The 25403-nt window shown below is 36.4% G+C and overlaps 1 protein-coding gene across 1 annotated transcript in view; it reads right to left on the minus strand.

The window, feature by feature from the left end:
- Positions 1 to 1309: 1309 nt before the first annotated feature.
- The window catches only part of CACNA2D1 (calcium voltage-gated channel auxiliary subunit alpha2delta 1), a 163343-nt gene continuing 139249 nt past the window's right edge, over positions 1310 to 25403 (minus strand). The window contains exons 19-35 of the mRNA XM_026068895.1: positions 25044 to 25058; positions 24275 to 24335; positions 21640 to 21737; positions 18386 to 18470; positions 18080 to 18142; positions 16510 to 16613; positions 15301 to 15387; positions 14868 to 14935; positions 13452 to 13490; positions 12104 to 12175; positions 11462 to 11614; positions 11320 to 11372; positions 8727 to 8782; positions 8455 to 8584; positions 5808 to 5920; positions 2759 to 2841; positions 1310 to 1438 (exon numbers count right to left, since the gene is read on the minus strand). Of these exons, the coding sequence (XP_025924680.1) occupies positions 1310 to 1438; positions 2759 to 2841; positions 5808 to 5920; positions 8455 to 8584; positions 8727 to 8782; positions 11320 to 11372; positions 11462 to 11614; positions 12104 to 12175; positions 13452 to 13490; positions 14868 to 14935; positions 15301 to 15387; positions 16510 to 16613; positions 18080 to 18142; positions 18386 to 18470; positions 21640 to 21737; positions 24275 to 24335; positions 25044 to 25058 (1409 nt within the window). The remainder of the gene's footprint in view (positions 1439 to 2758; positions 2842 to 5807; positions 5921 to 8454; positions 8585 to 8726; positions 8783 to 11319; positions 11373 to 11461; positions 11615 to 12103; positions 12176 to 13451; positions 13491 to 14867; positions 14936 to 15300; positions 15388 to 16509; positions 16614 to 18079; positions 18143 to 18385; positions 18471 to 21639; positions 21738 to 24274; positions 24336 to 25043; positions 25059 to 25403) is intronic.

A 25403-nucleotide genomic window follows, 5' to 3' on the forward strand; every position in this document is an offset into this window, starting at 1 on the left:
AGCTTTTTAATTAAAAGGAGGTTACTTGCAGAGCAAACTACAAAAGTAAGGGTATCAGATGTTAATCTCTTAGATTTGAATGTCAAATATCACTGGTTTGGGGGAAGGAACTTTCAGCCTTTCTTGCAACCTTGAGCCATGTCTGTGCAAATTCCTAGGTTTGCTAGAAATCAGATCATTTAACACAGAATATGAAACTTCAGAATTACTCAGTTATAGCTATTACACAGAAGAGTAGCTTTTTTATTGGTATTCAAGTAAAATTAATTGAACCTTCCCCAAAATTTAAAGATAACGAGAACTGTTTTAATTTGTTATGATTTGTAATATTCTGCTACACTAAGAACTCACCTATAAGGTTCCATTTGTGGTTCTCGTTGTTAGCCTTATGATGATAGATATGTTAGTACCTCCCTCTAGTGGTTTTCTGAGTAGTTATATTGATTAGAAAACCCTCCAACTGACAAAGTCAAAAAAGTTTTTTTTGGGACCCTTTATTCTCATTAGATCAGCAGTTCTTTTGCATACATGTCACTGTCACAGTAGTGCAAGTTTCCAAACCATTAAACATAACATGGAGAAAAATGTCAAGTTTTTTTTTTTTTTTTTTAAAGGAACCCCTGGGTCTTTTCACTAGCTGAACTTCAGGTTTGATGTATGTATTCATTTATTTTATTAGAAGAAAAAATTCTGTTGTAATTGAATATGTTTAGGTCACAATAAATTTGAAAGTAAAATTAAGAATTTTCTGAATTCATAGTTTAACAGCCTAATCAATGTACAGTGTCACTTTTTACCATTAACATTTGCATGAATTTCAATGCAGCGAAAACTCCATAATGTTCCGTATAGCAATGCTTTGCTTATTCTTACACAAAGCACTCAGCTATGCTCTCCCTAAGTACAGCTTTATTTTCACAGGTATTATATGCTCTTTCCATTACTTTGTAACTTTGATTATTTCGATGTAGAAAACTTTCTTCTTCTTCCATTTCTTTTTAACAAGGACAAGGGTTAACAAGGAAAAAGCGTTCTGAAGTCACAAAAGGAAGGACAAAGACTCAGTTTGTACACGTACGATCTCAAAGAACCAGCCCCAGAAACCCTACAGGTTCTCGTGCCATTGTATTTGCTAGCAGAGAGGCCCTCGTGTTCTGTAATTCTGATTTATAAGGCTCAAAACAAGCTTTTTTCATATTTAATTGCTCTTAATATTGCAATAGTAATTTGCTCCAGAGTGTGGCTTTTGGGACTCGCTTGATTCTGTTTTCTTTTGTATGCTTAGTTAGTAAAAAAGTCTGTTCAATTTTTAAGCCAAACAAAACAAAAAATTAGAGAAAGTAACTGACCATCCACACCACATGAAAACTTGCAGAAAAATGAAGATAGGAGCGGACGTCATGGCAGAGGCACGACTCGTTGTGCATACAGGCTGATCCTATTAATAACGGGCAAAGTAGCAAGTAGAGGAAAGAAAAGAAAACACAGAAAAAAAAGACATACAAGATGAGATATCATGCAGTTTGCCGGCAGTTAGCAGAGTTAATGTGAAAGCATCCACCCAAGAGCAAAAGATTCACGGCGAATATTGCAAATAAAGTTAACCAAAACAGTCCACTGTTACAAAACACATGGCTTACACACCGATTAGCACATCAAGCTAGTGAGCAGGAGTTGCACTTTCACACACAATAGTATCTGGATTGAAGGATTTGGAATATTTTCAATGGCCAAATAGCTTTAGGATAGTTTTTCAACTTTCTTTAACCTTTGTTGGTTAAAAAAAAAAAAAAAAAAAAAAAAGGACTTCTTTTTTTAATATAAATTGGTACTAGAAAAATGAATTTAATGCCAACTATTTGAAAGTTTTGAAACATAACAGACATCTCAGTCATTATGCCTTATTAAAGAAGAGAAGAGAATATACTGTATCAAAACCTGGTATACAGCGCTTATAGCCAAGTGCTCTCAGCCAGCTTCACTAAAAGTTGTGGGCAATCCTTCTTTTGCAGAAATGGGACCAGGCATTACAAATGCATTTTTAAATAATTTATTTTATATTATTGAAGATACTTCCCGGTTCAGTACTCTGTCTTGAAATTTGTTCTGAACAGCTTCAGTTCAACGGTATTTTGAAAGGTAAGAGAGAAATTATATTCAAAATAAACTGCATTATATCTGGGAAAATTATTTTTTTTTCTCCTTTAAAACTATAACAATGTATACAATACAGGGAAGGCTAAAGCCAAATAGCTGTGCTGATTTCAGAAAAGAAATGCAGTTTTATACCTGTTAAGAATCTGGCCTAGCATCATTACACATTTGCAGCATTTCAAAGAGAAAACAACATTCTAAACCAGATACCATGGAATGCATTAAATAGTAATTGGAACCGCTAATAAAATGATTCTACTTCTAAATCAGGACTATCATCTAATTACTTGCCAATGAAAAAGAAGAATTGATCTTGACAGCATTCTGTGCAGATCACCAGCTTTACGCTTCTTGATATTTTTTCACTGGGCATCATGTGTGAAAGTGCAATGGTTATAGGAAAGGCAGATAAGAAAGCAGCTGTTAATTTTATGTTAATCATGGGATACTTGAAATAGAGTGACTATGGTCTAGAGTGAATGTTTAGTGATAGACAGGTTATCAGGTATCGAGATACATTTAAACACAGATTTCACTGCTCTTCTAAACCATTTCTGTAACTGTTTTAAAAGGTAGTCCGAAAGTCTTACAAGTTCAATTTTACCTGTTTGGCTTCATCAAAACAGACATCAGGCCCCTTTCTGTATCTAGGTTGTTTAACCATTTCACAAGGATTTGGCCCTTCATCTGTTTCTCTGGTTAAGGAGCATCATTGGTTTTTGTTGCATCATACATTACCAGGATTAACAGTCTGCTTTTATCTTTGTGGGAAAAGAGAAGCTTTATGATAATTCAGGTAGCACTAAAATAAACATCCATAGTTTCAGTTTCCTGTCTAAATGAAAGAAAACCAAAGCAAACCAAAACACCGGATTAAAAGAAATCAAATACTATTTATCTGTTGCTGCTTTAATAAAGAAAATAAAGAAACATTCAGCATATCTTTGCTAAACCAATACTTTCAGAAGAAATACACAAAATAAAAATAAAAGCTGTTTCTAAAGATATTTTATATTGCTCTTACTAATATTATATAAACATCAAAAAATATTTGATGAAGTAGTAAGCCTGCTATAATGCTTCCTTGGGTCGAGTGAGTAATACTGTTTGCTACTATTGAATTATTCTGGTAAAATGAAGTATAGAGTAAGAGACAGGAAGCTTATTTGGACAAGTAACAGTATGCACAGGCTGAGGATTGCACTGAAGGATGTGGGAGTATTGTCGAAGGCCTATAAGAGCTACTTGTTTTATTATGTGTATACATGTACACACACACACACACACACACACAAGCACCTAAATGTCATAGACAAGATCATCTCAGTTCGTATAAGGTACTGCATACATTGAGATTAAGTGATATATAACCTAATTAGATCTCATTAGCATTTCAGCTATGAGGGCAGACAGAAAAAAAACCCCTGTCCAAACTCTAATGGCAGGAGAGCGATAGAAACGGGAGCAGTGCACATCACCTGACGTGCTATCAGCTCGCTGTAAATGTGAGGTAATACATTAGCTCAAGTCTCTGAGGTCTGAAATTGCTGATATTTAAACATAAATACTATAGTTCATATTTGCTAACAAGGCACACAAGGCGTTGCAGCTCACCCAAAAGGCACTCATTTGGCAAACTCTGTAAAACAGTCTTCTGATGAACTCTGCTTATGGTACCAATCTGTATGTTAAGCTTTTTATCAGTTCTACTGTCAGTGGTACACACATTAAATCTAGGCCAGAGTTTTTTAAAACCACTGAACACTTTAAAACTTCTACATATCTTAATAGCTCTAACTTGTGCTCAAACAATCCCATTCGTGCAGTAATGGTGGAATATTACAGCAAATTGACTGCAGTGAATGGAGTTGCCCAGTTGAGGGGAAGACAAGATGGCAGGGAATTTACTTTTATAGTTCAGTGACCTATTTCTGTCTTCATTCAGACTTTATCAGACTCACCTCCCCTTTCCTCTGTGCGGGCCCAGACAAAAGGCGAGTCAAAATGTAGAAATACTCTAAAAGACCATGTGTACAGCCAGAGCCTAATAATAACCGCCCGAATAGCACCCAAAGGTCGTTCTGCCTATTGGTGTGATGTTAAGCTACATCTGCATTTCACACTGTCCCTTGGTTATAGAAAAGAGAGGTTAGCTTAATACTGCGTAGTTGAAACAAAAAATAAAATAGTTCATTTAGTCAACATAAGCCCACCCAGCCACTCTGGTTGCCATTTGAGGTCATTTACTGCTCTTTGGAAGATTAAGGCCCCACCGGGAAACACAAGTAATGTGTCCATTTCCCATTAAATGTGCTTCATTTTCTGTAGCAAGTCTTGTCCATAAATTCAGACAGTGGCAACAGCTACTCGAACTGTCATGGACTAAAGCCAGTCAGAATATGAGGCTGCGTTTACACAGCTCTGTGCTGACAGGGCCGCTGCTTCCCCTCGACCTAACTGCCTTTGCAGCCCGAGCGTGGATGGATTTCCAGTTGTATTAACGTGACTACGAACGTATTGCTTATGCCCAAGAGACACAGTCTTCTACCGTCACCTGCTTTACTTTCAGGGAGCAGGCTGTCTCAGCTTCCTGACATGGCCAAATGTATTACTGAGCATAGTATACATATATTTTTTATGTTCTGGCATAATAATCCAAATTAAGATTCAATTTCCTATCTCCTCCATGCTACCCTCAAGAATATATAGAAGTCTTAGATGAATTGATGTGAATTTCTCCCAACCTAGAAGACGTATATATTCCATCACCGTCCTCCACATAACCTAGTGGAGTGAACAGAGTAGGGGCACAGAATGGTATGCAGGTTGCTTTAAGTTAAAACCATCCTTCATGTGTTTGCAATTTTAACACATGTGCTGCAGGGTCGCTACCTGACAAATGCAGCAAGAAGCATATTTGGAAAATGCTGAACCCTGGCTGTGGGCTGTGCTAGGTCTCCAGCCAGCTCGGAAGCAATCCTGCGATAGCAGCCGGATACACCCTCGCCTTTGATGTTTAAAGCAGCTTCCACTGGCAGTAAGCGCAAGTACATGCTGAAGTGCCTGAATCGCTTTGCCTGGGTGCTGTGGGCAGCAGTGCAGCATTCTCAACCTTTTGTGACCAAACACCCTTTTCTTGAGGTTGTCTTTTTTTGTTGTTTCTCTAGACAGATGTACCTTTGCCTTCTCTTCCTAAGTGTTGAATTGGAAGAACCAATTCCCTGGCCTTGCTGGCTGGACTCTCGCTAACACAGCCCAGGATGTGGCTGGCCTTCTTGGCTGCGAGGGCACGCTGACAGCTTGCGTCCAGCTTGCCGTCCACCCACAGGTCCTTTGCTGCAAAGCTGTTTTCTAGCCACTCAGTCCCCAGCCTGCCTGGTTGCATGACTTTGCATCTGACTTTTGGAAACTTCGTTAAGCTCCTGTGAGCTCATTTCTGCAGCCTGTGTAGGTTCCCCCCAGTAAGCAGCCTTGCTCTCTACCACAGTGACTGCTAGTTCGCCATCATCCACAAATATCTGCTGCCTCAGGCACTCCAATGACACGTACGCTGCTAATATATACATAGATGGGCCATTTTTTCCAAATATATTCCAGTATGTCATAGCCAAACATCAGTCCACACCACCAAATAAGCTGATTTTAAAGGATACCCGGCTTCTCTGCTTGCATCAGTGGCTTTGGGTCACAGGAGCGGCACAGCAGTTGGCTGTCACTAATAATGAATACTAGATTGGTGTTTGAAATCTTCTCCGCATGATAAAGTCTGGAAAAAAGCCAAAAAAAGATATGTTTAAATAAAACAAGGAAACCCATACTTGGGAAGGACACGCGTTATTGGAATAAAAAGTCACCTAGTTTCAGATTCAATCTGCTGGCTACTGTTGATCTTTTTTTACTAATGAACAGTGAGAAACATTCATAAAAAATGTTGTAATCTATTTGACATTTCCATGGTTCTCTCTTTTGACTAGACTTATTAGTGGAAAAAAATGGAAAAGAGCATAGAATGACTTCAAATGACTAAACAGCTAGCTCCATGCTGCTAAAGCAATAGCTTCACTGTGAAATAAAATCAGTTCAGCATCGATTCTTCCTGTAAGAACACTGTAAGAAACACTAAGAAAAAAAAAAAAAAATCTGTAAGAAGGGAGAGGAGGAGGTTTTAGGGTATGTATACTGAATATAGGATAGCTATATGTTGTATGTTTGTTTACATATAATTACACAAAATGCCTTTTAGTTAGTAGGGTTGTTTTCAGTTTATAAATAATTGTATCTGCAGCATTATATCTTTAAGCTATAGATACTACACTTCATGAGTTATGACACAGACACAAAGGGTAATATTATTTCTGGATTTTCAAGGACTGATTTTCAAGTACTATTTAAACCACTACCGCCTCTACAGAAGGGGCAGACAGACCTTTCAGTGAGCAGAGAAACAATGGTAATATTCCTTAGCTATTAAGAAAATATGTTTTAACTGCTACAGAAAGGTAAATTCAGGACACTGCAACAGCTTAATTGCATTTAATGGATTCTAAGTACATTTTTATACACATATAAAGTGACAAGCAATTCTTTTTACATAGTTGGTTACCGGTCTGTATAGGCAAAGTTTTGATTGCCTAGATGTGAATTGATTTGATTATTTCTGAAATTTCACAGATTAGTTCCTATCACCGACTGGGTACAATGACAGGACAAAATACCTCTGCTAATTCAGTAACTGATCCTGTGATTACGCATCTGGCTGCTTTAACCAGCTTAAATCACCCGTCCATACTCATTCCCATCCCATGGCACCGTTTTTGCAGTATTAACGTAATCATTTCTGAAGTCTTACGGTAAACTGAAGAACTCTTCTGAAAACTCCCCAGATTAAAAAATAAATAAAAATTCAGTGTAATCAGCTCCCTGCGCAAGCAGGTGATGCAGCGCAGCTGCACTGGCCACATGCAGGAGGAGGATGGCCGTGGGAATGGGAGGCTGGGCGTCTGGGAGAGGTGTGCTCACCGCTCTGCAGTGACTTTCTGCCCGACTTCCCTGGCTGGAAGCATTGTCTTCAAGGAGTTTGAAATCTGACTGTTATGATGACAGTAATTTCTAAGACATTTTCAGAAGCTGCTGATACATGTAAAGACTTCACCCGGCAGGCTCTTTTGCGAAACATAGAATCATGTCCAAGTTGCTACATTTCAGAAGACTACGAAGGTTTTGACCTGATGTTAAACACCCTCTTGAATAGGCACATGAAGCCTGAAGGATCATTCTTTTAACTACAAACCAAAACCGCATGGTTTGCTGGATAAGATCCGCACTCCAGTTCAGGCCTTCTCTTGCTTCTTGCATTTTCCTGTCTTCACTGTAATAGCACAGCTATTATAGCTAGAAACATGCAGCAATATTTGACTTAAAATAGCATCAGCTTCACTTGTCCTTTCTTACTTTGCTGAAATCTTTCTAGCTTGCAAATGCATGCTAGACTCCACATTTGCGCAGAGTATAATACCTGTTCATACAGAATACCACAGGTGTCTTTGCTTTTAGCATTTTTTAAACATTTACATATGAATTTTAAACTGAATTATAATTTTGCTGAAAAAGATGTTTTAAAATGTCTTTAGAATGCCTTTTTTGGGGGGTGGGGGGGGAGGTATCTTTGGGAAATCCATTAATTTGATTAGTCAAAATGGAATATATTTCCAAGGCTTCTAACAGTACCCTTAGAGACTGATGAATACTGAGTGAATATAGTCTGTATCCGCTGTTAAATCATCAGCACTATTGACTACAAGGTGAATTTGAAGTTTAATAGTAAAAACTTTTAGCCCATTAAAAATTCCAATACATAAACAGATTAATGAGTATCATCTCCTTCTGAATATTTCAGACCCCCCCCCAAAGTTCATACAATAGATTAAAAGAAAACAAATTATAACAGAAATAAGATATATCTTGATGAAGTATATACAAACTATATATATAGCAAAAGAATATATATGAAGACAACTGGAAAACAAAAATTTAAGTAAATTGTTTCTTTGATAGCCCAATTATTATTCAGATTTATTCTAACACAAATAGAAATTGAGATTTATTCTAACACAAATACAATGCAAAGAGAATGCAGTTTATCCTTGTACACCCTATATACTTCTTCTATATACTGTCTTGCTTATGTAAGTTTGATGTAATCAATCATAAATTTAATTTTTTGTTCTTGTAGTAGTAGGATTAGCTTTTCTAAAATAAATGAGTGTCCAAAAGCTATTACTTACAATGAATATAAATTACCTGGAGCAGTTTATACAGTCTACAATGCCACTAAAAGATTTATCATCATTTTCAAAGAAATATTGAGTTTGCTCAGTGATGCAGCTTGTTTTAGGCAGGGCAGCACCGAAATCATCATCTTCCATATCAGCTGACAGAAAGAAGAAAATAAATAAACAAATAACGACATTTTAAAGTTACAGCTGCAATGGGGAGACCCAAAATGGCCCCCCATCTAGTTTCTTACCTTCTACTTCACTCAAAGTTGACTCTTTAACAGTTTCTTGACTTACCTGCCTCAAGGAAACGTGGAAAAGTCAGGCTCAAAAACAGCTGCTGTAAGATAGACCTGAACACAGAAAAACAATACATTCGTTGAATGATCTTTGTCTACTCTGTATTTTACTGTCTCTCAAAGAAAATGCCCCTGAGTTAGATACTTTACACCAACTAAGGCTTATTAAATTGCTGTGAAGGAGATGAATACTGGTATATTACAAGTACATTATACAGGTTATCACTGCACTCACTGGCAACTTTTCAAATCGTCTCTATTCTTGCTCTTGAGGTATGGAATACATTTTCTTCCTAGATGCTGCCAAAACATTTACACTTACAGACCGTGATTTACGTCAAATTATTTTTCTTCATTCATGATCACATTTTTCCTATTTTATTTACTTGAAGCAAGTACTGGCTTGCCACATGCATGGCTCCCTTCTACTCTACCAACCTGTCAAAACGGGAACTGCTAGTTAGGTTCTTTCTCACTACTTCTGCTTAAACTTTCTTAAGTTGTAACTTCTTGCCTTCACATTTTAGGCTTTGCTGCTGCCTTCAAATACAACCTAATCTCTTCCCATTACATTCAAGTCTAATGCCTGTACTGCAGGTGGGAGGGAGCATATGGCTCTATTTGACCTCCAGGATTATTTAGTTTTCTCCTAAACCAGTGTGATATATGTAAAGAAGCTAAATCTGCCTGTCATCTTTCCAGCTGAGGTATAGCTTGAAGGATCTCTAGAGTCATTTCCACAGCCTTGCACCTTGCATCATTAGGTGGACAGTGCACCAGTCTTGCTGGATGAGAAGAGACATAATACCATTCAGCAGCGATTCCATGTGCTGACAGAGGACAGTAATCCTCATCTAGCCCTTCCTCAGGGTTTACCACGGCATTCACAGAGAATGAGTAAAAAAGGCAGCCTGGGAGAACTGTGTCAAATCTTCCAAGTTGAAAGAGCACAAAGGAGAAATGATACATACTCTCTTAACCAAATGCTGATATATCCCATATAAACTTCGCATATTATCACTCATTCTTTAATTCCATATTGTGGCCTGAAACATTAGTTTTCTTTAACCTGGTTTCTCTTATTTCTCTGCATTTGCTTTTGCCAGGTGCCTCACGGAATCCATTTTTGATCAGTCCTTTTCACTCTGCTTACTTAATGGTCTTCTCTGCCTGCTTCTGACCCAGACTCCATTAAAAACACGTCCATAGAAATACTTTTATGTGGTACTTGCAAGTTAAACGTCACACAAAATAAACCTCAGGTCTAAATTGAGTCCAGACGCCTGAGTCTGGCTTGAAAACTGATAAACTAAAGTTTCTCTGCTTGAGAAGAGCTCAAGTTTCTCTTCTGGATTACTGCCCATCTTCATTTTTTGAGGTTTGCTGTTGTTCAAGAAAACCAAGATCTTAACTGTTTCTGTTAACAAAATGTAACCAACAATAAAAAACAACATACAGTTTTCATAGTGCTATCTATGATATTATTATTATATATTTGTTCAGCTGCTATACATTTTAGCTCTTAAATCTAGGAAGTAGGTAATTTATTCCAGCTTCATAATTATGATAAAAAATAAGCACCATGAGACAGCCTCCAAGGGTGCAATTCACACCACTGCAAAAGTATCACACCATTCTCAACGAGTTACCCCGATTTGGTGTTGGGGTAAGTAGCTGATGGAGGTGCCTATCTACATGGCTCTGAAATGGGCAAAATTATTTCTGTGGCTATGATTAATTACGCATGAAGCAAAGTCAAAAGAAAAGTTCCTAAATGGATCTTTAGCGTTAAGATGCATCCAGTATTGTGACAGTGAAAGATAATACTGCTGCAATCCTGTCTCTCTCAAGGTCAATTCTAAAACATCACAACAGTTCAAATATATCACCGTGGTTTTTTTCCACAAACATATAGAAAACATTAGGACCTGTTACTAAAGAATTATACAAAGTGCTTTTTTTAATATATATATTAAAGCTTTTCTGAGCAAAGGAAAAGGGGAAACTTTGTAATGTATTGCTTTACATATGTTTGCTTCTTTAAAATAGTTCAGTAGTGCTTTTCACATTTTGTTTCACAGAATCAGCTAATAATTTACATGGGAACCATTAACTAAATGTGCAACCAAACCATGTATTGGTTATCTGGCATTCTGAACAAGACTTCTTCACGTTTTGCTATAGCCTGTATGTGTTCAGATAAAATGATATTCACTGAAGACCAAAAATTGATTTTCTTAAGACTTCTTGCTAGAAGAAGGGAAAGAAAGTATTCTGAAATAGGGAACCAATAATTCTGAATAGAATAATTTCATCTGAACCTTCACACCAGTCAAGCAGACTTGGACAAATATATCAGTCCAGCTTCCTGAAGTGTCAGAGCACACAATTATGAAACCTGGCAAGAACAGTTTAGAATTTGATACTAGACTGAATACTGAATTTTCAAAGGAGTTTGGGGACGTAACTAACTGCATAATCTAGGGGTTCAGCTAAGTTAAAAAAAAAAAAAAAGAAAAAAAAAAAAGACTAACTCAGTCTCCATCTACGGAATAACTACAGTTTTGATATATAGATTTCCTAACACTTACCAGGCAGCTGCCGAAGCCCACCATCCTAAATGCAAAATATCTGTTATTGTAGGCTGGGAAAAAAGAACAAAGATTGTGTTATTGGCATAGACAACTGCACACTTTTCAGGGAATATCACTAACCTCACAAGGGACTACTGACCACATAAGCAGAACGAAGCCCAGCTCCTTGTTTTGGTTCTTCTTCTGGATCACAGACAGACTGATAGTCATAAGACTTGTTAAAGGCAAATAAGGACACATTAATCAGGTTTCGCATCAGGCCAGGGTCAATTTCACCAAAGAATCTTCCAATCTGATGTGGGAAAGTACAAGGAAATAAGTTACAGCACGTCTGAATATTCTTCTTATATGTCTACAAAAAAAAAAAGTTAATGACTGAAATTTTTTCACTAATTCTTTTTCTAAGGAAACTCATTCAGTTGTGCTGTCTTTATATCTGTTTCTCTGTCTGATTATTACTCTCCCAGTAGCTGGGGATACAGATTAAAATCCTTTAAATTACATGATAATTGGCTAAAGCCTACAGCTAAATCTACCCTGAAACAGAGCTGAGGGCCAGGCTTGAGCACTGGCATGTGATCACCCATATTGATCAGATTCTTTTTTATGATTCAGACATGTTTTTTCCAATCTCTGACCCATTCTTCCAGATTCTGATAAGCACAATATATATAAATGAAACATCTATTCTTAGGACAAGCTGAGAGTGACATGCTATTTTGTGTTGTAGAACAACTCCCTGTTGTGTTTCATGTCTTACTGTACTTAAAAATATACATACCTGTTGGGTATATTCATCTCGATTTGACATCAGAAGAAATCCACCATCATCAAGGATAACACAGTCCACATGCTATTATAAGAAAGAAAAAACATGTTTTGCAGGAAGGATTTGTAAAGACAACACATCTATGAGAAACTTCTTTATTCAACACTTCAGAAGTATCTTCAAATCTATGTGGCTCAGGCTAAATGACAAACCCATTGCTATGCGCCAGCATTAAATTATAATAAGTAACATTATCAGTATTATAAAAGTTTGTACAGATCAAAGGCTTAATTGTGGCTTGATTTCATAAAAGCTGTTTTGTAAAGTCTTTGTTAGCTCTAAGAGTGTAATATCCTTATTAAACCTCACAATGTTGAGTCTTAACTCATAAGAATGGACGACAACTTCTGGTGTGCTTTCAGCCACGCTTAAAGACCTTTTCCATTTGCAGCTTTTAATGACACAAGTCCTAAAGGCAGATTCTCTACTTGCTATTCATTATTATTTTCACATTTCTGTGTACATCAACCTCGCCCAGGTCTGTAGTGGGTTTCTGCCGGGTGTCAGGTGCAGGAATGGGAAGCCCACTGGCCACTTATGCTTTGCACTTTGCAGAACACCCTTGTAGGCAGAGACCACAGAGGTACCGGTGAGGCCACGTGGATAACCTCCCACAGTACTCTGTCTGCTGTAACTCCTGCATTTAACATTCATTCTTCAAACTCCACAAAAGAAAAAAACAAATTCCAGAGACGTGAGCAGAGAAAGCTTTTAAGCACATGGTAGAAACTGATACTGTGATAGCTCTCCAAGCCCTACTCTCCTGGGTGCTAGCAGAGCTATGGGACCTCAAAATCCTGAACCGGCAGGAAACAGAAGAAAGGAAGATGACTAATGACTGTTGAAGGGTACAACAGGTACTCTGGTGCTTTTTAGTTTTCATTTATCTTTCTCTAAGGTACTCTTATTTTAGTTTTTCTTTTTTTTAATCATTCCCTTTCCTCGTGATACACCTCTTGCTTTGAAAATTAGTTATCTTTTCTTATGTTTTATCTTCACGTCATTCTCTATTGCTCCTACTCTTTATTGTTTTTTTTCTTCTCTGTAGTTCTCATAACATTATTGCAATGACTTTTGCAACAACCGCTCCATCTGACTTTTGCTCCCTCTTTTATTCCTTCCCCTCCTAATTTTCATTTTCCTCAACTCACAAATGACTAACAATTTTTTTTGTAAAATTATTTCTGATTATAAACCTCAGAAAATACCATGATAGAATAGTGGTCTTAGATAGGTCTAGACAGAGTAAGAGTGATTTTTCATTATCCACCAGATATTTATAAACTAAACATACTCTTACCATACTGTTTCTTTCACAGCCACAGATTTCACTGTTGCACTAAAAAACAGAAGCACAGTAATTTTCACAAAAATGTTTCAAAAGAAACTGCATTTCTCAGTGATGTTTATTAATCAAGACAAGACCAAGTGATCCGATTTTCAAAATTTGTGTCTTAATCTACCTTAGAGGGTTTGTGTGTCTGTGTGTGTGTGTTTGTGAGTTATCACAGAGCATCTGTGTGAACAACTTGTATTCAGTAATTAGCAACAGCACAATCCCTAGTGGCTTTCACCAAGCCACTGGTATGTTTTCCTTCTTGAGAATGCTTGCTATATGAAAGAGAAATAGATTGTAATATATTACAGTTCAGGGGACTTGTCAGGATGTTACTGTTGTGAATATAAAGCAGAAGCAAAAGAACATGTCCGTTTGCCTGTGTTTTTGGGATGTAAGAAAAGACTAGAAAACACGGGGTCACGTTTCTTTTTTGACCATAAACAGATCAGCAAGTTTCACAAACCTCAAAGCATGGGAATCCCATGGGATAAAGGAGCCCTCACCTTCAGTTAGCTTCTGTGTTCACTAACATTTCTCTCTTTTTCTTGCAATATGTGTATGCAGTACATATATACACACACACACTGACTGTTTCCTTGCGTTATGTCCTGAGCTAAACAACTGCCAGATACTTCTGCAGTCGCTCATCCCAAATTAATTCTGAGATATTACTCTCTCTTTCTCAGACATGCGTTTTTGTCCTTCGGTGCTCTGACATTGCAGTCGATGCACTTGGCTCACCAGCTGATACGCAGCTCTAATCCCTGCACCAGCCAGACAAACGTATCGAGTCCATTAGTATACAAGAAACCAAGCAACAGTCCCCCATCCATAATCATCTCCATTTTGTGCCTCTCCTTTCCAAAGGTACTAAATAATTCCTTAGTTTTTCCTTCCTTCTTTTTCTCCTTCCCATTTCCACCCAAACATTAGATTTAAGGAATGAACGGGTTAAGCACCTATTTCTTTAAGTTCTGCTAAAATGCTGTGATATTGCTTGCAGTATAAATCCTTACTAGTCACTGCTTGTATATCCTCTGTATTAAATAAAAACAGATCTATTTTTTTCAGTTTTTTGAAACCAATTCTTCTGCAGATTTTATTCACTGTTACAGCATGATCTGAACAGGGAGACTGCTGGTTAGAACATGTCATTTTTCTTTGTCTTTATCCATGTACTATAATTATGAAGGCTGGACATACAAAATACAGCCTGTTTCATAGATTTTTTTGTGCATTTAGATAATTTAAATCCCACAACTACTTGGCAAATACGCATCAGCGCGACTCTGGCACAAAGAGTTGCTAGACCTATTTGCATCTGAAGCTTTGAGAAATGCAAATAAAGTTCAAAAAAAGACTTGGTCAGTTGCTTACCAGGCTTTTGATTGTGGTTTTTGTGAAATTTTCCATCCAGCTGGTTGTGTCAATTTTTATTCCAACAACTAACAAGAGATACATAAAAGTCTTTTTTAGTAAAATGAAAAAAAAGGTAACTGTGGAATCCTAAAAAAGGAGAAAATTTTATAATAAATATAACTTCTTAAACTGGAAAAAGAATAAAATTAGTTTTGCTCAGCTACCTGGCCACCAAGACCCTTCACGAGACTAATAAATTAAGCATTCTTACTGCAACACTGCCAGATATTTGGCTGGATTTTCACTAATAAAAACAGAACAGTCTCAGAGAATAGAGTGTTATACAAACTGAGGCTCCTTGGAAATCTCAGTTAAATATCTAACTGACCCCACTGTGGAGCAACAACAAAACAATCCCTGTATTTAGTGTTTCAGCACCATTCTATCTTACCTGCAGGTTTCAGGAGTTTCCCATTAATTGTTATTTCCACAGCCTTGCTCACCATAATCCCAGTTTCATAGCTATTGGCACCACTTTCTGAGAGTAGAGAAAGGAGAAAAAAGAAGGGAGGTTAGCATGATATAAAAGCCTCTTTCTCTGAAACTGAAATTAATGATTATTCAAATACCAGCTATCATTCCCCCAAATCTTTATTTGAAAACACTGGCCCAATTGTACTTCATGTTTATCACCTGTAATAGTTCAGATCACTAACATCTGGGTGACTAAGAGGAAAAATTATTTTTACTTTTCTTCATTCACTTTTTGAGCATGATTTCACTGCTTCATACACTTAGTGTAGCCTTTTTTCAGCAAACATAACCATGAATAACTTTACCTGTGAGCAGCTCTGTTAAAACCAGGATCGGAGCCAAAGATTTTATCACGCTGGCATCTGTGTATTTTTCAATACAGAGTACACTGACACCACTCACTAGCTGACAATTACTACTTTGACAGACTTCAGCCTGTTTTCAGCACTACTTAGTATGAAAATCAAGTTAAAAGCACATTCCCTGAAGCTCTTTGAGGAACAAGAGCTTCAGGGAATTTATTTAATTACCTTGTTAATATTTTATTAAAAAAAAAAAGTAATAAATAAATATGAAATAACAGCAAGAAAAGATCCCATATGTTTTAAGAGAGGACTAAGTCATTTGTGGTAGCATCTGCTTTTAGAGGAGCTTGGCAAGGTTAATGCTGCTTATATCAGTAATGAGCCTCTTCTTGCTAATCCATTTATTATTGTGCATATATAGGTTTTAAGTCTCACAGTAGGGCAGAGAACCATTTTTGGTGAATAACACTGACTGGAAATAGAATTCAGAATTCTTTCCTTTCCTTTAAAATAATTCTGCTGAAACATCTATGGAAACCACTGTTCCAGGATAATAAATGAAAACTCTGCATATCTTCTTGGCTTTGCTAATTCTGAGCATATAGGGACATCAGAGTGGATATTACTTCCCTTGTTTAGTGCCCTTCTAAGTACTTTTTCTTTAATAATGGGTGATGTCCCAGGTTTGTTTTTCTTACGAAGCGTCACGCTTTGTAACTCTGCCTCCTTGGTCAGTGAGCTTAACTGGCAAGGAAAACTCCCACAAATTTACTTATATTGGACAAACTAGCTGTGAAAGTTTCAAAACAGTGATGACTTACTGTTGTAGTACGGAGCTGTGAAAATATAGTTGTCATTATCTAAGCTCCGTTTATAGAAGCTGACTTCATAAGTTTCAGCATTTTCCAACCAATCTTCTCCGGCCCTACATATGAAAAATTGTAATTAAAAAAACATAGTTAGCTTCTCATTTAAGCTGCGCTGCACAAGGTATTTATGTTTCACAACTGGAAATAATATGAGATTCATTTAAAATAGTCTTCAGATGATGTTTAGGTGCCTACACTTTGTAAAAATCTCAGCTTTCGTTGATTTAATAGCCAGGTATAATTAGTAAAATAAAACTTTTTTTAAAAAAAAGAAAAGAATATTCTTGGAACAACATGGACCATGTCTCATCATTTTCAGATACATTTAGACAAATACAGCTGCAACATTACTTAGAACAAAATATAAGCGAACCTTTACACCACATACTATTTCTTAAGAAATTTGCATCCAAAAAGATTTTATACTATTAATAACAACAAAACAAAAAATAGACTGATTCGAGGAGAAAAATCCATTGGGAATTCCTCATTTTGGTGAAACATACAAAATAACCTAAGAAAATAGATAAACTTGCCATATACCAGTATGTCAGTACTGGTGCCCTCACTCTTCCCAGTCACTGAAGCTGAGTGTTTAGCTGATAATAGGAACCTTTTCACAATCCCCTTTCCTCTCCCTGGTAATGACACATTTTTTAATGACACATTTTTTTCTCTTGAAGTCCCTGGACCATATGTTCTGCTCCCCTTAGTCTAAAGAAAATCGCCTGCTGCTCTAGGACGTTTGTGGTCTGCAGCCTGCGAGGCAAAGGCACGCTTGGGAGCAAGCAGGAGGTAACACAGCCACGCTCCTCCCCCAGGAGCGCTCCTTCTACTGCCACTCACTCCGTGCTGACGAGAAACTTGGATTACAACGGCCTGCTTTGGGTATGAATAAGCCGTGTATGGTACATATACGCTAACCACATCATGAGAGAACACCCTCAATTTGTACCACTAACAGCAGCATTTTCTAAGTACAGGTATCCCATACATTAAAACATGTCATTAACATTTCCTTTGCCATGTTCTTACTACCTCAGAATATATATATATGGTTTTTTTTACATAGCAACTCCAATAGTGTTAAAAATCTGTAGCTAGCTAGAATTCACAGTCGATGCTACACTATGCACCATCAGGGGAAGGATTTTCAGAAGTGATGCCACAGACTTCTCTGTACTAATGTATCTCTGCATTCGCATAGCACGCTACTGACCTGGAATCCATAAGCATCTAATCTATAAGGGTTTATAAGGCAGGCTGGTAAACCAGTGGGGAGAACTTCATAAGTAAAATTAAACCATGTCACTCCTATGATGTAAGTAGCATTTCTGCTGTAGTAGTACTCCCCCATACCATACAGGAGAATACGATGGAAAAGCAACTTAAAGAGTTTCTGTGAAAGTGCCTTTGTGATTCCCAGTCATTCCAGTTGTACGTGCAACAGCCATTTAACATTGCACCTTTAGAGGTTTTAAAATTTATCTTCATGTTATATTATTTTATAACAAATTCTTACCTTTTGGGGAACACTCTAGTAATCCCACCATCCGTAACAACAAATTGTGCAACAACTCCATCGCTATAAACAAAAATAAGATTTAAAATGAAAACTAACTGAAATTCTTCCAAGTTCCCATGTCAAGGGTTGCCATTTAAGTACATAACTACTAATTAAATATCTACCCTGTGTAAACATTTTATATATATTATATATATATGTATACACACATATATTGCTTTATTAGCAAATCACTAGAAATAATTTGTTTTTCAAACTTTGAAATTCATAAAAAAAATCACAGCCAATGAAAATAATACTTACAAAGACAGCTTACTCCAGTAATTTTGGGCAAGTTCATTTGTAAATCCTGCATCCAGCAAAACTCTAATGACCATATCAGTATTACCTAGCAAAAGAGTTAAGACACTCATCTGAAACCGTACGACAGTGAGTTTTATTAAATTGTTAAAATTAAATTCCAAGTCATCAAGATGCTACTGCCTCTGAAAATCGGGCCACTTCTCTTAGATTAACTTCAAGTTACTTCAAGTACTTGCTGTTAAATAGACTGTTCTGAAATTGTTGGCTTCATTTAAGCTTTTCCCTCATTGTATTTTATAAAACTATCTTTGCATTGTAGAAATAAGCAAATTGCTTAAGAGAAAAGGTCCCAATTTTGCAAGGCCCCTGGGTTGAATTTGGAAATTAACTCATTTTTAAAGCATGCTTTCATTCAAACATTTGTCATCTCAGTTTCTCAAAGCATGTAATTAAACAACACTTAATTCTTACTTTGAGTACTGACTCTTACACATTACAGAAATGGAGATAATTCGACTACAATATAAATTTATTTAACTCAGTTAAGTACTGGCCTCTCAAAAATATATTGTCTTCTATCAAAAAATGGGCACAGGGAAATAAACTAATTTTGAATAAATAACTTAGATAGGTATGTCCTTTCCAAGTAACTTTGAAAAAAAGGTTTGAGGTCAGCGCTTCTCAGGCATCCTTCTCAGCACCACTTTGCACCAGAAAGTTCTTGGAATGGTCAACTGAAGAAAGTACATACTTTAATTTCCTTTTTATCACTGTGGAAAAGCAAGGCTAAAGAGGAAAAAGCAGAACAAAACTGGAACTGAATAACGTAAAGGAAAAATCTGGCACTTGGACTCCAATGTCACACAACAAATTAGTGTCAGAATCATAACTGGAAGCTACAGCCCTGAATCTGACCTGTGCAAAACTCCACCAGCTCTGCCCTGCAGAAGGGACCGAAAACTCCTTCTGGGGAAAAATAAAAATGCACAAAAAACCCTTTTTCACTTTTGCTTCGTACAGACCCATGACATACCCTGGGTTTCAACCCAGGTTTCAGATTCCAGGAAACAGACTGATGCTTTCATAAAAAACACCCTAATTCAAACTGCTTTCACAGAAAAATTGATAAATACAATATTTGGTAATAAGAAGTTTTGCAAGCCTTAGCAAAAATGCTTTTTTGGTAAAACTAACTGAAACCTGAATGCTTACGCATGCTATACACAGAGCTATGAGCTCTGATCCACCAGCATGAGGCACTGTTAATTTAATTCTAATTAAGATATGCACATTACTTAATCAGGTCACCCTGTTAAACGGAATCTAATGCCCCAGACCCACCTGCCCATTCACCTGCACACTGCCATGGTACAGTATGTAACATAAGTTCAGGGTACTGCTTTAAAAATATTTCTTCAGCTGAAACAAATGACAAACCCCTGCTAATTTTCCCACGGATTGGATTTGGAGGGCCTTGCTGCATCCACATTTTCCTAGAAATTAAATGGAAACTCTATCCGAATATAAATATCAATATATGTCTCTCAGAGTGGTTTTTATCTCTGCTAATCCAGACACCCAATATTCTGTTAGTTGTGCCTTTGGTTTAGGATCCCCTTGTATTCCATATACCTCCCAAAAGTGATACTTGCTTACACAAAGCAGATGTCTAAGACAAGTAGGGTGAATTGCTCTTACTGTCCCCTTAGTAGCTACAGAGGAAGCTGACACAGCTAGCTTAGACTTCTTGGCTAATAATGGGCTAAGGTTAAATGAGATGAGTCAAAAAATAACAGCCATTAAAATTATATACTACATATATCGTTTCGGTTTAAGGATTATGTTAGTTATTTCCTGAAAAAAGCCTTTTTAGCCAAGTACAATTCTCATAGCCACTGCTTCCTTCTGTCAATATTGTTTGTTTACTTTTTCGGGGGAGTATTTTAAAGTAATGTAGAGTTATTAGAAAAAACAAAAGGAAAAATGGGAATTTGATTCCAAAATGAAACCTAGCAAAAATTTAGTATTTTTGGCATAATTACTTACTAAGCCCTGGTGTACACTATATTATCATTAAATGTGTCCTCAAAACTAGTTTATAAAACTGGTGCCAAATATTAAGCTAGAGTTTTCATTTATTAACCAGTTTAGTCACTTGAAATGAATGCTTTTATTTCCAAGATTGAGTCAAGGGACTCAATTAAATTTCAGTCAGACAGTGATTTATCAATGAGTGAGATCACTGTATAGAAAAACAATTGAAAAAATAGCCTTATAAGACAGTTTCACTGTAAGAAGATTTCATATCTAAGTGTACAACCCTTCAGTTATATGGTCTAGCAAAGACATTCTTATGTTATTTTTTTCTGGATGAAAAATACTACACAAGAAGTCCTGGTCTCCCCCTCAAGTTGATCAGTGGTCCCTAATAGCAACATGTCAGAAAGACTTGAGGAAAGCAAGGAAAAAAAATTCAATTGTTTAAAAGTGATTAATAAAGCTCATCAAAGTTGTATACATGAATAAACAAATCCAGACATTGAACTCCTCATGAGAACAGCACATTAACTCATTACTGATGGTTTGTTCAAATGCCTACCTTTCCTCATTCATTGTAAAGATGGTTTAGGGCCCAATTTCAGTATGTGAGTACCACCCCAAAGTCCAGTGCTCACCACTGCAGCAGTTACATCCAGCTGGGATCTTAAACTACTCAAGCCCAGGTGAGATCACTTTAAACAATTTGTGAACCAGTAATAGTATTTTTTTTTAATCTTTTATTTGGTTATTGGTTATTTTGGTTATTTTATTTAGTTATTTTGGTTATACAAACTGACAAGAAATCACACAGAAGATTTCATTAAGAGATTTTAAAGTCTTATTGAGACTTACTTTGGCTGATTTGATCAAGAAGAAAAACTATGAATTCAAAAAATTTTGGCGTGTAGGAAAACCAATTGGCATTTGAATGCTGTTAGAATATACTGGTGAAGGAAAGCATGGCCAACACTGTAGGCATAATGACCTTCAATCACTTCTAAATGAACCCAGAAAACTGCAAACTAATTTTAGAATCTCGACTTGGGTAGAGAAATCCACTGCTACATGTAATTCTATTAAAAAAAAAAAAAAATCAGTACAGATAAAACTCCAAAACATGGACTTGGACATGTAAGTTGTCACTTTGACTATCTCGTTTACAAATAAGTATTTTTCTAAAGGCATAATTTCAGTGAATCAAGAAGAATACTTACATGAAGGACTGCTTGGAGTATTTCTATCAATAAATTCATTGAAGTTTAATAGGAATTCAGTGTTGTTTTCTGATTTTTTTACATCATTACAGTATTCTCTGAAAAATAACAAAACAGTCTTGTCAGCTTTGTTTAATATGCTACTGAAGCTCAGATATTCCAAAGTTCAAGCAGGACTGTGGGACCCTAACCAAAGAAACAGAGAAGAGTTCCTCCACAGATCTGCAGAGGGATATTCGACCCAGCTATCATAGATCCCTTTTCCATCTTAGCCATCTCCACTGATTGGCGAAATCAGGGATTTCCAAAAGTTATCCAGCCTACAGAAATTCTAACAGAAGTTCGACCATGTCTACAATTGATGGCACAGAGAACCAGCAGGATATCATAGGTACTTTCTTCCCATGTCATTTTTTTTTTGAGGATAATATGCCTGATGAAGCAGTGGTGCCATCTGTAGTCTGCATGATATTTCACTGGTTAGAAAACTCACCCAGAAAGAAGCAAACCCCAGTCCCCTGACGATACTCACTATGGGCATCTCTAGAAGGTCAGCACAAGAGAGGACCAAACTAACTTTGGATTGACTGCTCATGACGGGACAGAACAGGGGGTCAGACGCTGCTCCCTGAATGCGGACAGATGCATTCAGTAAACTACCAAGCTCAGCCCAGTGCTCCAGTCCTTGGAGATCTCAGAGTGGAGGACCAAGTCCTCCCACCTTGCTCTCAATGTTAATGACTACCTAGATGACTTAAAATGCCTCAATTTAGGACAGAACCTCCCTCTGCTTGTTAATAGAATTCAGGCAGTTGCTTTAGCAGCATTAGTTATAGTAATTACTTAAGATTTATACAAAGGTCAGGTACTCACATTAGAATGTTGTGTGAAGGGTTGTTGGCACTATTGCAACCCCCATGGTCGATATAACTTTAGCCCTACTCCTGACTACATCTAATAATATTTCAGGCATCCACAGGAAATAGAATTCAAGTGCCTGCCTAAACCTTAACTACAAGAGAACTCCATGCAGGAGATAAAGCTTATTTTCTTAGAAAAAGTTGTCTGGACAGTGTACACTATAAAGCTAGGGCCCAATAGAGTCTGTAAATTCAACAAGGAAATGCCCAGTGAATTTAAACTCCTACTAGGTTAGGCTGTATGGGAAAATATGTGGATTGCTGTTAAGAGAGATAGCCAGTTAATGCTCAGCTAGGGTTGGATTTATGGGATGAGATCTTCTTAAAGACAATTTTAATATGGTACATACCACATACACTCTTTTTTACATGCAAAATAGATAAATAGTAAACTACTGTCATTTACATAATGCAATATATTAAAGCAATGTATCATTGGGCAATTCACTGTATATAAGCATGCACAATAATAGTCACTGGGCATTTTGAAGGCAAATGTTGGATGTTGAATGGGATTAAGCAAGCTCAATTCTAATTAAAATGTGGAGAGTATGATAAATTTGGAAGGACACAACATACGTGCTGAGTATTTGTTCAGCAACAAAGAGGATAGCTCTCTTCTTAAACAAACTCTATAAACTACATTAACTTTATGAACAAAAGAAGTCTGTCCAAGTATTTCTTATGAATAAGCTATCTTACTACCCTTTACTTACTCTATTAGGATCCTGAAAGAGTATAGGCAGAATTTGCCATACTATACCAACATCCACATTTCTACAGAGCTCCATATCAAACAGGCTTTGTTCATGTAGGTCAGTTTAACAATTAGTAACTTGGTGGCAACCACTAACTGAGACAACTTCCGTCCTTCAGAGAAATTAAATTAAATGGTTAGGCTAAGAATACATTTGAAGATAGAGGAATATGTCTTACGTATGAATCAATCTAAAGAGAGTATAAATTTAGTAGGATACAGAAATTTGTAAGATAAGAAACAAGAACAATTCTAGATTAATCTTGAAGGTACAGAACTTCCATTATTTATCATAACTATCTTTCAAAGGAACTTTATTTTTCAGAACTATTCATCCTAGTATGTTTCCCTTAACAAACATGCATTTACAAGGGCAATTAGGACTGCACAAATCCACAAGAAAACTCACAGAAATATTGCACTTAATCAATTTTCAATGACTCAATGAATCTTTTTGTTCAGTGAATCAAAAAAATAATTCAGCCTAAAGTGATGGAGAGGATGATGATGATGATGATAGTAATAATATATTACAGCTTTAACACTCTTTATCCTTAAAAAAAAAAAAAATCTGAAGAGGTGGGTATTATGGTTCCTCCCTTACAAATGAGAAGCTAAGGTATAAAGCAATAAAATCTTAAAAGTCACAGCCACAAGAAATGAACAGAGGTGTATAAGATATCTATTAAAACTACCAGAAGACCATGACAGCTCAGATTTTACAGACCTCTCTAATTAATTTAGAAACAAAACAGGGTCTGAAAATCCTATTTACACTCTAGCAAGAAAAAAAGATTGATCTTAGAAAACATAAGTTTAATCATTGCTCTTTTACTTACTATTTCTATTATCAAAATTAAATTTTATTGGTCGAGTCCATGTTTCGTAAATGTCTTTAATCTGATCAAATTTCCTATTTACTGCTGAAATAATGCTTACTACTGGCAAATTGACCAACCTTGGTGCTATAAACGTATAGCCAGCTTCATCAAAATGATCAAGCTTCAGTGTTTCCGAGTCTAAAAAGATGAAGAGAAAACGTCAAATAAGTAAACTGGGCTCATTGTCATCATTTTTTTTTCTTGAATTATTTGACTAGCTTTTGCATGCATCCATGAACTTAGAAAGGAATGTTTATTTTGGAATACTTTCTTACTACTATACTGTATAGTTGTCAGTATTTCAGAGTGTGGGAAGAAATTACTTGATTATTACACACAACACATCTGGCAACAATAATGTTTCTGCAACAATTTAGTTAGACGTGACATTTAATTAACATGAAAACATGAAAATGTGTGGCACATTTTCATTAGAATTACAGTCTGATACAAAGAAATATTTGGGACACTGAGCAGTTAGAACACAATGGTAAATCGTTGTTTACAGTATTTTCAGCAATAGCTTTTACAAACTCATCTTTATAAAAATCACTTTAAATGCTACTGAAAATAATGGCTTTAAAAAGCTGGTGTCACCGAACACCAGATGATAGGACCAGACAAACAAGGATTAGAGATTAACCACATACTGAAATGTGCATGAAAACAGAAAAGCACTTTAGATCTTTTTTTTTTTTCCTTTCTTTTGCTATGGCACCCAATGATAATGGGAGAAATCCTGAGATGATGAATACAGAAGGGAATGTCCAGTAGGAATAGAAATATAAGTGAAAAAATATCAACTGTAGTAAACAGAAGGAAATTGAGCAACAAGAATATACTTGCCCTTTTTGATTGCCACTATCCATCAGAAAGAGAAAGCAGGGAAACAGAAAAAAACAGGGTAAAGCAAAAGGGGTCACAAACCAATATTTTATTCAAACAGCCCCTTGAATAAAAATATTGTGCATTGATAGATCAAAGGTTCAATTTATGTACAGCTGTAGTCTGGAAAAAAGACAAACATCTCTGAAGACTGAAGAATATGTCCTTGCCAATTCTCTCTCAAGTACCTTCTATATACTGTGGCTATTTCAAGGGTCTGTTTTGCAGGTTATATTGACATAAGTGCAAAACCAGATGATCCAATCCATAAAGAGAACCATATTCACTCACTAAAACTTAATTTTAAACTACTCACTATTT

The sequence above is a fragment of the Apteryx rowi genome, unplaced genomic scaffold (assembly GCF_003343035.1).
Source record: "Apteryx rowi isolate R43461 unplaced genomic scaffold, aptRow1 scaffold_282, whole genome shotgun sequence".
NCBI classification, from domain to species: Eukaryota; Metazoa; Chordata; class Aves; order Apterygiformes; family Apterygidae; genus Apteryx; species Apteryx rowi.